This window comes from Thalassophryne amazonica, chromosome 12, assembly GCF_902500255.1.
Source record: "Thalassophryne amazonica chromosome 12, fThaAma1.1, whole genome shotgun sequence".
NCBI lineage: Eukaryota > Metazoa > Chordata > Actinopteri > Batrachoidiformes > Batrachoididae > Thalassophryne > Thalassophryne amazonica.
The window spans coordinates 97,423,004-97,435,304 of NC_047114.1; the positions used below are offsets into that span (position 1 = coordinate 97,423,004).

At 42.5% G+C, this 12,301-nt stretch overlaps 1 protein-coding gene across 1 annotated transcript in view; it reads left to right on the forward strand.

Annotated features, from left to right (window-relative positions):
- Positions 1 to 12,301, forward strand: part of LOC117521530 (integrin beta-1-like) — a 51,981-nt gene that overhangs the window by 27,303 nt on the left and 12,377 nt on the right. The window contains exons 4-15 of the mRNA XM_034182852.1: positions 275 to 491; positions 1,653 to 1,823; positions 1,919 to 2,157; positions 2,298 to 2,453; positions 2,549 to 2,644; positions 5,498 to 5,587; positions 5,840 to 5,980; positions 6,131 to 6,333; positions 6,970 to 7,208; positions 10,358 to 10,580; positions 10,693 to 10,925; positions 11,774 to 11,940. Coding sequence (XP_034038743.1) covers positions 275 to 491; positions 1,653 to 1,823; positions 1,919 to 2,157; positions 2,298 to 2,453; positions 2,549 to 2,644; positions 5,498 to 5,587; positions 5,840 to 5,980; positions 6,131 to 6,333; positions 6,970 to 7,208; positions 10,358 to 10,580; positions 10,693 to 10,925; positions 11,774 to 11,940 — 2,175 coding nt within the window. The remainder of the gene's footprint in view (positions 1 to 274; positions 492 to 1,652; positions 1,824 to 1,918; positions 2,158 to 2,297; positions 2,454 to 2,548; positions 2,645 to 5,497; positions 5,588 to 5,839; positions 5,981 to 6,130; positions 6,334 to 6,969; positions 7,209 to 10,357; positions 10,581 to 10,692; positions 10,926 to 11,773; positions 11,941 to 12,301) is intronic.

Below are 12,301 nucleotides of genomic sequence, written 5' to 3' on the forward strand. Positions count from 1 at the left end.
TCTGCTAACATCATTTCCAAAATCTCACTTTTCCAGTTTCACAATCAACAACTTTCATGGAATAGTAGAACAGTTTTCACAAAAAAAGTCACGCCCTCTTCTGTTCTGGAGATGAACTGCATTGTAACACCCACCAACCCCCAATGAAGAACTTTGAAAGGTTCATGACTCCATCGAAGCAATTGCTTAACCACGGAATTACGGAGTAGTAGGACTTCTGTGTGCAGCCTGTAACTGTCCCTAATCCTCGTTTGTTATTCGTATCTTTGTGCAGACGTTCCTCAGTGAGGGTGAGGCAAAGTCGGCCCGCTGTGACGGTCTCGAGTCCCTGAAAACCAGAAAGTGTGCCAAAATTGAAAACCCACGTGGACACATCACTGTTGACAAAAACAAACCAGTCACCGAACGCAAGAAGGATGTCGCTGAGAAACTGAAGCCGTGGGAGATCACCCAGATCCAGCCTCAAAAACTCACCCTGACGCTGAGATCCGGTAAATACTGCACTCATGGAAAGTCAAAGTTTTCATGCATTTCCAGAGTACCACCAAAATATGGTTCAACATTCAGTGAAACCAGAAACATTCCCTCATTTTTGTGGCTTTCTAGTATCTTTTATGAGAGAATCAGTCTAAAATAATCAGTCAAGCTCCAGAACAAGACTGTAGAAGATGGAATTTTGATGATTTCTACAGTTTTGTTAAATTCAGACTTGATAAACGATCAACTGAACATGAATCATGAAATATTGGACTTATGTAAAATGAAGCTCTGAGATGATCAGTAATTTTTTTTTTTTTAATGTTTCGTATAAACTTTTAAATGTTATAGCTGTATGGCCTTTCAAATTTTGTTGTATTGTCTGTTTGTTGTTGCAACATGTTGAAAAATTACAGCTCGTTTTAATGAAGAGAACATATTTATCTTGGGAGGAATGCCATATCAACTATTTTCGTTTTAACGCAGTCAGCAGGAGGACGTGTGTGTGTGTGCCCACATACCTGACGGAGGACTCTTACTTCTGTTGTTTGTATCTGCGACCTTATTCTTTCAGTCATTACCCAAAGATCACAGGAGCATAAACTGGAGAGTGTTGCCAGCTGGATTAGCTGCTCCTTCTGTCATTTAATTTATTCCATTTATATAGCGCCAAATAACAACAAAGTTGTCTCAAGGGGTTTCACACAAGTAATGTCTAACCTTACTAACCCCAAGAGCACGAACACAGGCGGCAGTGATAAGAAAAAACTCCCTCTGATGAAGAAACCTCAAGCAGACCAGACTCAAAGGGGCTCAAAGGACCCTCTGCTTGAGTCATGCTACCGACACAATTTACAAAACAATTCATAAAACAAATATACAGGAAATGTTTCCGGTGCACATAACAGGAGGGTTTCAGAAACAGACACCACACCCATCTCTGGATGGAGCCGCATCTCAGAGACAGAAAAACAGAATCAGGCAACGTAAAGACAACAAATACAGTATAATTTGTGAGCATTAAGCACCAGCCACTAGCCCTAAGCTTCACTAAAAGATCCAGACTTTAGATAAAGCGACTGTCCAGTACAGAATACACAGGACCTCAGACGCAGCGCAAATCCGTCTGTCAATCTTGATTTACGAAGTGCTTTGTTCTATTTATTTATTTTCAGGTGAGCCTCAGACATTTGATCTCAAATTCAAGCGTGCTGAGGACTACCCCATTGACCTCTATTACCTTATGGACCTCTCCTTCTCCATGAAGGATGATCTGGAGAACGTCAAGAACCTTGGCACTGACCTGATGAAAGAAATGCGAGAGATTACCTCAGACTTCAGAATTGGTAAGAAAAACCTCCAAGTCAAAAGTTGCCTTTTGTTGTTGTTGTTGTCATTCCTCTCGACAGTAGATAATGTTGACTCTCGCATACCTCTGAAGGTTTTGGCTCCTTTGTGGAGAAGACGGTCATGCCTTACATCAGCACCACTCCGGCCAGACTGCTCAACCCCTGCCCAGGGAACCAGAACTGCACCAGCCCCTTCAGCTACAAGAACGTCCTGAAGCTGACAGACAAGGGAGATGAATTCAATCGACTGGTCAGTCAGCAGCAGACCTCAGGCAACCTGGACTCTCCAGAGGGGGGGTTTGATGCCATCATGCAGGTGGCGGTTTGCCAGGTGAGGTTCATAAAAATGGGACTCTGTTACCTCTTATGTATCAGTCAGTTTTAGTCATGTTAATAGATCAGAGCACATTATTAGCATTAGCACAAGTTTGAAAGGCGCTAATAACGGTGCCACTCGTGTCTTTGTCTCAGGAGCAAATTGGTTGGAGGAACGTAACTCGTTTGCTGGTGTTTTCCACTGACGCTGGCTTCCATTTCGCTGGAGATGGCAAACTGGGTGGCATAGTCCTCCCCAATGATGGAAAATGTCATCTGGAGGACAACATGTACACCATGAGCCACTACTACGTCCGTTACATACCCTTTTAATTGTATCTGTTCAAATCTGACATTGCAGTTCTGCTTTTATTAACCCTTTGTGTGTTTGATTCATCATTTCATAGGATTACCCCTCCATTGCACATTTGGTTCAAAAACTAAGTGAGCACAACATCCAGACCATCTTTGCCGTTACTGAGGATTTTCAGTCTGTTTATAAGGTACCAACGTGTGGTGTTCTGTGTTGTGGCCATGTTGTTGTAATACGTCTTTCATGGAGACGCTTGAACCTGAGATTCAGACTATAAAATGTACATTTGAAATTTTATTCATTGCATTTTCATCAAGGATTTAATCGTGTTTGTTTCAAGTCACCAAATACAGTGTTGTTCTGAAGATAAGATGGCCCTGATTGTAAGATGTCTTTTCAAGATGCATTTTTGGAAAAAGACTTTATGAAAACCAAATCTTACTGGCACACGTGCCTGACGGTCTCTTGCAAGTAACCACTCTTAGAACTACTGACTCTCAGCATTTTTAATACAGTTTACAAATGCTTGCTGTAGCAGCCAGTCTGATCGTGTCAGACCTCAGAAGCTACGCAGAGTGGGTCCTGGTTAGTACTTGGATGGGTGACCTCTTCGGAAGACCAGGAGGTGTGTGTGTTTCTCCAGGTAAAACTGAAGTTGCATCAGGTAGGGTATCTCATGTAAACTAAGGGTAGCACAGTGGATTAGTGGTTAGCACTGTTGTCTCACAGCAAGAAGGTCATAGGATCGATTCCCACCTGTGGCCTCTCTGTGTGGAGTTTGCATGCTCTCCCTGTGTTTGCGTAGGTTCCCTCCGGGTGCTCTGGCTTCCTCCCACATCCAAAGACATGCAGGTTAGGTGAATTGGAAACTTTATAATTGTCCAGGTATCCCTTGTAAAAGAGAGCTTGATCTCAATGGGACTAACCTGGTTAAATAAAGGTTAAAGAAAACTTGCCGAATCCCAATGCAGACCTTTGCTGGGTCTGTTGTGGAAGCCCTGAACATACAACCCCTGGCAAAAATTATGGAATCACCGGCCTCAGAGGATGTTCATTCAGTTGTTTAATTTTGTAGAAAAAAAGCAGATCACAGACATGACACAAAACTAAAGTAATTTCAAATGGCAACTTTCTGGCTATAAGAAATCAAGAAAAAAAGATTGTGGCAGTCAGTAATGGTTACTTTTTTAGACCAAGCAGAGGAAAAAAATATGGAATCACTCAATTCTGAGGAAAAAATTATGGAATCACCCTGTAAATTTTCATCCCCCAAATTAACACCTGCATCATATCAGATCTGCTCATTGACATTGACCCTATGTGTCTTTTTGCAAGGAATGTTTTTGCAGTTTTTGCTCTATGGCAAGATGCATTATCATCTTGAAAAATGATTTCATCATCCCCTAACATCCTTTCAATTGTCCAAAATATCAACATAAACTTGTGCATTTATTGATGATGTAATGACAGTCATCTCCCCAGTGCCTTTACCTGACATGCAGCCCCACATCATCAATGACTGTGGAAATTTACATGTTCTCTTCAGGCAGTCATCTTTATAAATCTCATTGGAACAGCACCAAACAAAAGTTCCAGCATCATCACCTTGCCCAATGCAGATTTGAGATTCATCACTGAATATGACTTTCATCCAGTCATCCACAGTCCACAATTGCTTTTCCTTAGCCCATTGTAACCTTGTTTTTTTCTGTTTAGGTGTTAATGATGGCTTTCGTTTAGCTTTTCTGTATGTAAATCCCATTTCCTTTAGGCGGTTTCTTACAGTTCGGTCACAGATGTTGACTCCAGTTTCCTCCCATTCGTTCCTCATTTGTTTTGTTGTACATTTTTCGATTTTTGAGACTTATTGCTTTAAGTTTTTCTTCCTTGGTCTACCAGTATGTTTGCCTTTAACAACCTTCCCATGTTGTTTGTATTTGGTCCAGAGTTTAGACACAGCTGACTGTAAACAACCAATATCTTTGGCAACATTGCGTGATGATTTACTCTCTTTTAAGAGTTTGATAATCCTCTCCTTTGTTTCAATTGACATCTCTCGTGTTGGAGCCATGATTCATGTCAGTCCACTTGGTGCAACAGCTCTCCAAGGTGTGATCACTCCTTTTTAGATGCAGACTAACGAGCAGATCTGATATGATGCAGGTGTTAGTTTTGGGGATGAAAATTTACAGGGTGATTCCATAATTTTTTCCTCAGAATTGAGTGATTCCATATTTTTTTCCTCTGCTTGGTCTAAAAAAGTAACCATTACTGACTGCCACAATCTTTTTTTCTTGATTTCTTATAGTGTTTCTTAAAGCCAGAAAGTTGCCATTTGAAATGACTTTAGTTTTGTGTCATGTCTGTGATCTGCTTTTTTTCTACAAAATTTAAACAACTGAATGAACATCCTCCGAGGCCGGTGATTCCATAATTTTTGCCAGGGGTTGCAAAAGGGAGGAGCCGAAAGGTCATCAACAACAAATGCTTGCTATATTGCACACCATTAGACATTTATTGATTGGCTGCTTGAGAGTTGTCTGATGATTGTGCCACATTTATTACCATAAGCTTAAAGTTTGCATAATAACTCCTCCTCTGTTGCACAGGCCTCATATTTGGTTAGTTTTTGTGTCCTAGTAGAAAGCGTTGCCATGGTGATTTAGAACACTTCATCACAGCTTTGGATTTATTTCTATGACTGTAATAAACAACTAAGAGCACGCGTTCAAAACACAGTACTCAGAAGCATCATTTACTCCGTCCAACTGCTTTAGAGTGAGTTGCCTTGTTAAACAAGTATTTGGCACCACCTGCTGTTGTAGATGTATTAAGACATATAAATATCTCAACCCTGAATATAAGATGATACAGTTTTTCAGATGTATTTCCAAGAAGAAAAAAGCCATCTTAATTCTTAACAATACAGTATTTGATGAAGTTTGTCCATTATTTTATGATCATCTGCTTACAAATACTGTTAAATGTACACTGAAGGATGTCCATAAATTTAGTTGTATTTGTTTGTGTTTGTCCATTGCAGGAGTTGAAAAATCTCATTCCGAAATCAGCTGTTGGTACGTTGTCGTCTAACTCCAGCAACGTGATCAAACTCATTATCGATGCGTACAACGTGAGTCAAAACAACAAATTCACACATTTCGCTGACTGTCCATAGGGTCAAGACATTTTTACACTTTTAACGTTGCTTATCTTATTGCTCTACCCACATATACTTAACATATTTAGTTAAAATGCTGCAAATTATGTAGCTTCCTGATGAAACACAACAAGAGATTGATGCACTTGCATTTTTCTTGTGGGGGGGGGGGAAATGCAAATAGACTGATGGCTCTGTCACTGTGGCCCCTTTTCTTCTGCATAGTCCTTGTCGTCTGAAGTCATTTTGGAACACAGCAAGCTGCCGGAGGGAGTTTCTATCACCTACAAGTCTATCTGCAAGAACGGCGTCGTGGGAACGGGAGAGAACGGGAAGAAGTGCTCCAACATTTCTATTGGAGATGAGGTAGATGAGATCTGTCTTGTTTGAAAATGAAATAAAATCACACACATTTTGGAAAAAAATTGAGGATTTGAAAATGTCAGGAAGAAACATCTGTCTGTCCTCATTCAGTTTAATCTCCCTGTAAATGGTGGTTTCTTTTTTTCTACCCAGGTCTCATTTAAGATTTCCATCGAGTCCCAGAAGTGTCCATTACAAGACAAATCTGAGACCATCAAAATTAGCCCGCTGGGCTTCACCGAGGAGGTCGAGGTTGTCCTCAACTTCATCTGTGACTGTGACTGCTCGAAGGACGGCGAGCCAAACAGCCAGAAGTGCTCTGATGGAAACGGGATCTTCGAGTGTGGCGCCTGCAAGTAAATATGAAGCCACAAAAAAGCGTTTGCATTTTTTTTTCTCCTCTTCTGAATTCCCAGATTTGTTTCCACAACAAAAGTAAATCTGGTAAATTTTCAGTCTCACTAATTCAGGGACCCTGTAAAATAGAAAGAAGTGAAAGAATAGATAAATGAGTCCATCTCTTCCCAGGATTGTTCTTGGTACCGTCACTAAAAAACAATAAATGCTATAATTTTGTAAGTCACCACAGTAAAAGGGCACATAACAAGGAGAAACCTACGTAGATGTTGGTAGACCTTACCCATGTGAAGTGCCTTGGGGCAGCTTTTTTATGATTTGGTGCTATGTAAATAAAAAACGAATTGAGCGTTTAACTTTAATCAATCCAAAAACCCAGTTTCTTTTGCTTATGTGACTATATAAATTGGTCAGGCACCTGCTGAACACTGCCATCTGCTGGACATATCAGGACTTATTGCAAGGAATTGTGTTATTATCACATGCATGTTGGAAATTAGGAGCAGGTGCAGTTGAAGTGACCTGTATGTTGAAATGAGATTGTCAGTTTTTTTGTTTTTTTTTACGTCTTGTGACTACCACTGCCTGCTCACTCATTATATTTTCCGAGCTTTAACGCCTGTCTGCTCTGACAGGTGTAATGACGGGCGCATCGGGCGCATTTGTGAGTGCAGCAAAGACGACGTGAGCACAGACGACCTGGATGCCAACTGCCGCAAAGACAACAGTAGTGAGATCTGCAGCAACAACGGCAACTGTGTGTGCGGTGCCTGTGAGTGCAAGAAGAGGGAGAACCCGGCAGAGGTCTACAGTGGCAACTACTGCGAGTGCGACAACTTCAGCTGTGACCGCTCCAATAACTTGCTGTGCGGAGGTAGGCGCCGGAATGTTCGTTAGCGTGTATCATTGGGCTAACTTAAAAATGGAATTAGAGGAAGCTATAAAGCTCGGTGACGTTGCTGTTTTGTCGAAAATGACAGACACATGAGATTTTAGTGCAAGAAATATGTTTTGGGTGTAATGGAGGTACGGATCAGGATTCGATGTTGCAGTTGTCTCAGACGAGTAGAAAAACTGTGCATACAACAGGTGTTGTCCAAATCAGACAAGTGCAGATTGCTGATTTAATGGATCAGTTCTGTACGAATGACTGCATTGTTCTCACATGTTTACCCCTCGGGACCATGTGACATCATGTTTGGCTTTCTTCCAGAAGCACATACAGCCACAAACTCACAAATCTGCTGAGGATTGCACACTCGAAACGTGTCTTGGGAGACGGTCAACAAAGAACATGGAGGCTGTGATGCCAGAGAGACTGCCAGCCATTTGCTTCCCCAAAAGCTTTGTGAGCTGAAGTCTGATTTAACCGGTCATTAGAGACCACTGACATCTACTGGACAGATAATGCATAGCACAGTTATGACTGTAAAAGCTGGAAGACACATTGCACAGCTTCTGTGGACACGGAACAGATACTCAGATTCGGAGTATCTGGAGATCAGTGTAAACCACTAAGTTACTTAATACTGAGAATTTGATTATTTTATTTCATAAAACTTAATTCATGTCGAATATGATTTGGGTAGGACTTGTATGTGTCCTTAATCTGCATTGACTCAGTCCACGAGTTCCTCTTTAAGTGCGTCTTAAGACTTTTTGCACAAAGAATGAGGCAGATGGTGTGCTTGATTGTCTAAAATTAGAAAGGTCTTGTCTCAGAGTGATGCTGAAAAACTAATTCATGCATTTATTTCCTCTAGGCTGGACTATTGTAATTCATTATTATCAGGTTGTCCTAAAAGTTCCCTGAAAAGCCTTCAGTTAATTCAAAATGCTGCAGCTAGAGTACTAACGGGGACTAGAAGGAGAGAGCATATCTCACCCATATTGGCCTCTCTTCACTGGCTTCCTGTTAATTCTAGAATAGAATTTAAAATTCTTCTTCTTACTTATAAGGTTTTGAATAATCAGGTCCCATCTTATCTTAGGGACCTCATAGTACCATATCACCCCAATAGAGCGCTTCGCTCTCAGACTGCAGGCTTACTTGTAGTTCCTAGGGTTTGTAAGAGTAGAATGGGAGGCAGAGCCTTCAGCTTTCAGGCTCCTCTCCTGTGGAACCAGCTCCCAATTCAGATCAGGGAGACAGACACCCTCTCTACTTTTAAGATTAGGCTTAAAACTTTCCTTTTTGCTAAAGCTTATAGTTAGGGCTGGATCAGGTGACCCTGAACCATCCCTTAGTTATGCTGCTATAGACTTAGACTGCTGGGGGGTTCCCATGATGCACTGAGTGTTTCGTTCTCTTTTTGCTCTGTATGCACCACTCTGCATTTAATCATTAATGATTGATCTCTGCTCCCCTCCACAGCATGTCTTTTTCCTGGTTCTCTCCCTCAGCCCCAACCAGTCCCAGCAGAAGACTGCCCCTCCCTGAGCCTGGTTCTGCTGGAGGTTTCTTCCTGTTAAAAGGGAGTTTTTCCTTCTCACTGTCACCAAGTGCTTGCTCACAGGGGGTCGTTTTGACCGTTGGGGTTTTTACGTAATTATTGTATGGCCTTGCCTTACAATATAAAGCGCCTTGGGGCAACTGTTTGTTGTGATTTGGCGCTATATAAATAAATTTGATTGATTGATTGATTGATTGCTGCCCCCACCAGCAGCCTCCGGATCTGGTCTCAGGCAGTGCACAGGAGTGCAGCGCACTCAATGGATAGGAACCCTGCCCTGTAGTGATACTAACTAGTCTGGTGATGTCTTCAGTTGACCAGCATTCTCGTTTGTCCACACGCCACAGAGACACCTTTATCATTGACCAACAAGGATGGATTTGTTTGTCACAGACACCATGCTTCCGACGCTCATGGCGTTTAATCGTGTTATAATATTGTGCTACAAATGATCTGACCAGTAGATGTCAGTATGACATTAGCTGCTGTGGTGACAACACACACAGAGAAGAAGAAGGCATTCTATGACACAGACACAGATTTACTAGATGGTGTTCAGTGTTGAATGCATGCTCTGTTTGTAATCACTGTCAATTCTCTGGCCGACTTCTCTGTCGTTATTTACATTTAAGACGTGAAACCTTGTGCTTAGGTCAATTCAGAACATACCTGTCTATAATGGGATGTCTATGGACACAGGTATCGAAGCTTTCACCACTCGACTTTGTGTTGACTCTTAAATGAAACAGTTTAACTTTTTATTTATATATATTTTTTGTAGTGTTGAGCGACGGTGTTAAATTGAACCCTCTGACTCTCCGTCTGATACACAAGAACACGACCTGTTTCATAGAGGAAGAACTGACCATGTGAACTGACTCATGTATTTCTGTTAAATGTTTTCTTCCTGGTGTCCTGAGTTTTTGTGCTGTCCTGATAAATCCTGCAACAGCTGGCAGCAGAATCTGACAGACTTTCTGTTACCACATGTGCTGAACAAGTATATGTTTGTGGGCCTGTAACAATGAGGAAGACTGAATTACTATTTGTGCCTGACAACATCATTCATTAAAATATTTTTGCCCAAACGTTTACTTCAAGTACAGTCTGGCGTTGACACCAGCTGAGAGAGCCACCTCACATTTTTCTATGCAGACCTCATAGTTTTATAAGGTCTTCCCAGGCATCATCTCAAAAGCCGAGGAGCCAGAGACATGAATGTCACCGCAGAGACGAGTGTATGTCTCTGTAAGTTAAACACTTTAACCGTGTGCAGATGACTGAGTCCAGAAAGTCATTGACAGGATGGATTTTAGTCTTGACCCAAGAAGATGACAAACCCAGACGCTCTGATTCCTCACTCAGCTTCTGGAGGTCTGTCAGTCTTTCCTCACCAACAAAAGTGGCGAGGTCACCGGCCAAACGCAAGTCGAAATGCTTCACGTCGAAGCCCTTGAGTTCCCCTCTGGTGTGCTGTCTTCAGTCTGACTGTTGTTGTCGCTCTGTTGTGTTCTGTAACATGTTTCAACCTCATCAGTGTTGAGTTGTTTTAACTCTGTGTTAACTCCAGGACATGGTGTCTGTAAGTGCAGAGTGTGTTATTGTGAAGCCAACTACACCGGCAGCGCCTGTGACTGTTTCCAGGACAAGTCCACCTGCCTCGCCAAGAACGGGCAGATCTGCAACGGCCGCGGTACTTGTGAATGCGGCCATTGCAAATGCACCGATCCCAAGTTCCAAGGTCCCACGTGTGAGATCTGCCCCACCTGCCCCGGCGTCTGCATGGAGCACAAGTAAGTCTGTCATAGCAGAAACGGTCCACTTCAACATGGAAGACGCAACCTTGTAAGAATCCGTGCTGGTTTCTCTGCCGTCCGCTGACTTGCTGGGATGGTCGTTCCACAGGGATTGTGTGGAGTGCAAAGCATTTGACAGCGGTGAGAAGAAGGAAACATGTCAGCAGGACTGCAGCTACTTTCAGCTGTACAAGGTGAAAGACAGCAGCAAGCTGCCACAGCCCACGGACCAGAGCTTCCCACTGACCCACTGCAAAGAGCGCGACGCCAACAGCTGCTGGTTCTACTACACCTACGCCATCAGGAACAACACCAAGGAGGTCTACGTGGTGGATACTCTGGGTAAAACCAGTCTGCTAAATACACCATTGTTGCATTGTTTGGCGCATCCATGATAAGTAGCTCTGGAAGTCGCTTGTGTAGGAGGCCTTGGGGTGCAAAGTATTAAGTGGGCAGTTCTTGGGCATGCATTCCCTGCATAAGCTACATGGACATGGCTGAATCTTGGGGTAAGTCTGCAGTGAATGACTATAACTTACCCAAAGAAGGGTACCAAATGGCACCAAAAATGGTTGTGTTTGCCCATCTTTCTGGTCGGTAACACACTTTACACGATGCGGTCTTAATCTTGGAATAAAGATTGGATAGTCGAAGTGGGACTTCCTGCTTAGTCCTACGAGATTTACACACAGCTAAGCGTGCACATTCGGTTTTTAACATTCTTCTGTTAATAATGCGTTCACCTGGACGTCGTCTCTGTTCTCTGATAAATTGAAGATGAAGCTTCCAGCGCCTATACTGTTTGTGTGTCCAGTGCAACAGTGTTACACTGAAGTGTCCCAAACCTACACAATCAGGATCAAGAAGAGCAGGTTCTGCTGATGATGCTCATATTTCCTGATACTTGGGTGTTAATTCGATACATATCACGATGCCTAAGAAACACCATTCTGCAAGTAAAGCAGCTTGACATTACAACATTTTCTGATATTTCTTTGCTTTGTGCAACACTAGACATTAAAAAACAAATGCTCTGTAATACACTTTTCCCCATCAGGAGAGCCACACTGCATATGAATCTGGTCTTAAAGTGCTCAGTACTACTGTGACATGAACATAGTCTTCTCATTAGTCCACAACTTTGCCCACAGTGTCTTTAAGGTCAGATCTTTGTGCGTTCTGTGCTTCAGAGTGCATGGCGGGACCAGATATCATCCCCATCGTGGCAGGTGTGGTCGCGGGCATTGTGCTGATCGGCCTCGCCCTGCTGCTCATCTGGAAACTGCTCATGATCATCCACGACCGCCGTGAGTTTGCTAAGTTTGAGAAGGAGAAGATGAACGCCAGATGGGACACAGTGAGTAATTTACAGCAGACCGATTATTAATATACAACATGTTAGTAACAGCTGCGTAATAATTTCAGAGGAGTGACCTCAGTCATAAGCGACTTTTTCTTTGTGATGTGAATGCTGTCCGTTTTTGGCGCTCTGAGGACTCTCTCAGTGCTGCCACTTGCTGCCCACATGGTTCAACTGCATTACCATAAAAGGCAATGAAGCGTTCACAGAGGAACAGGAAAACCTCAGGCTGCTCACCGTCTATCTTTATGACTCTGTGCAGTGAAGCGTTGAATATTTGGTCATTTCTCACTTTAAGTTAAAGGAAGACATTACTGTACAAAATTACTTGTGTAAAAATAACTTTTTGATTTTTACA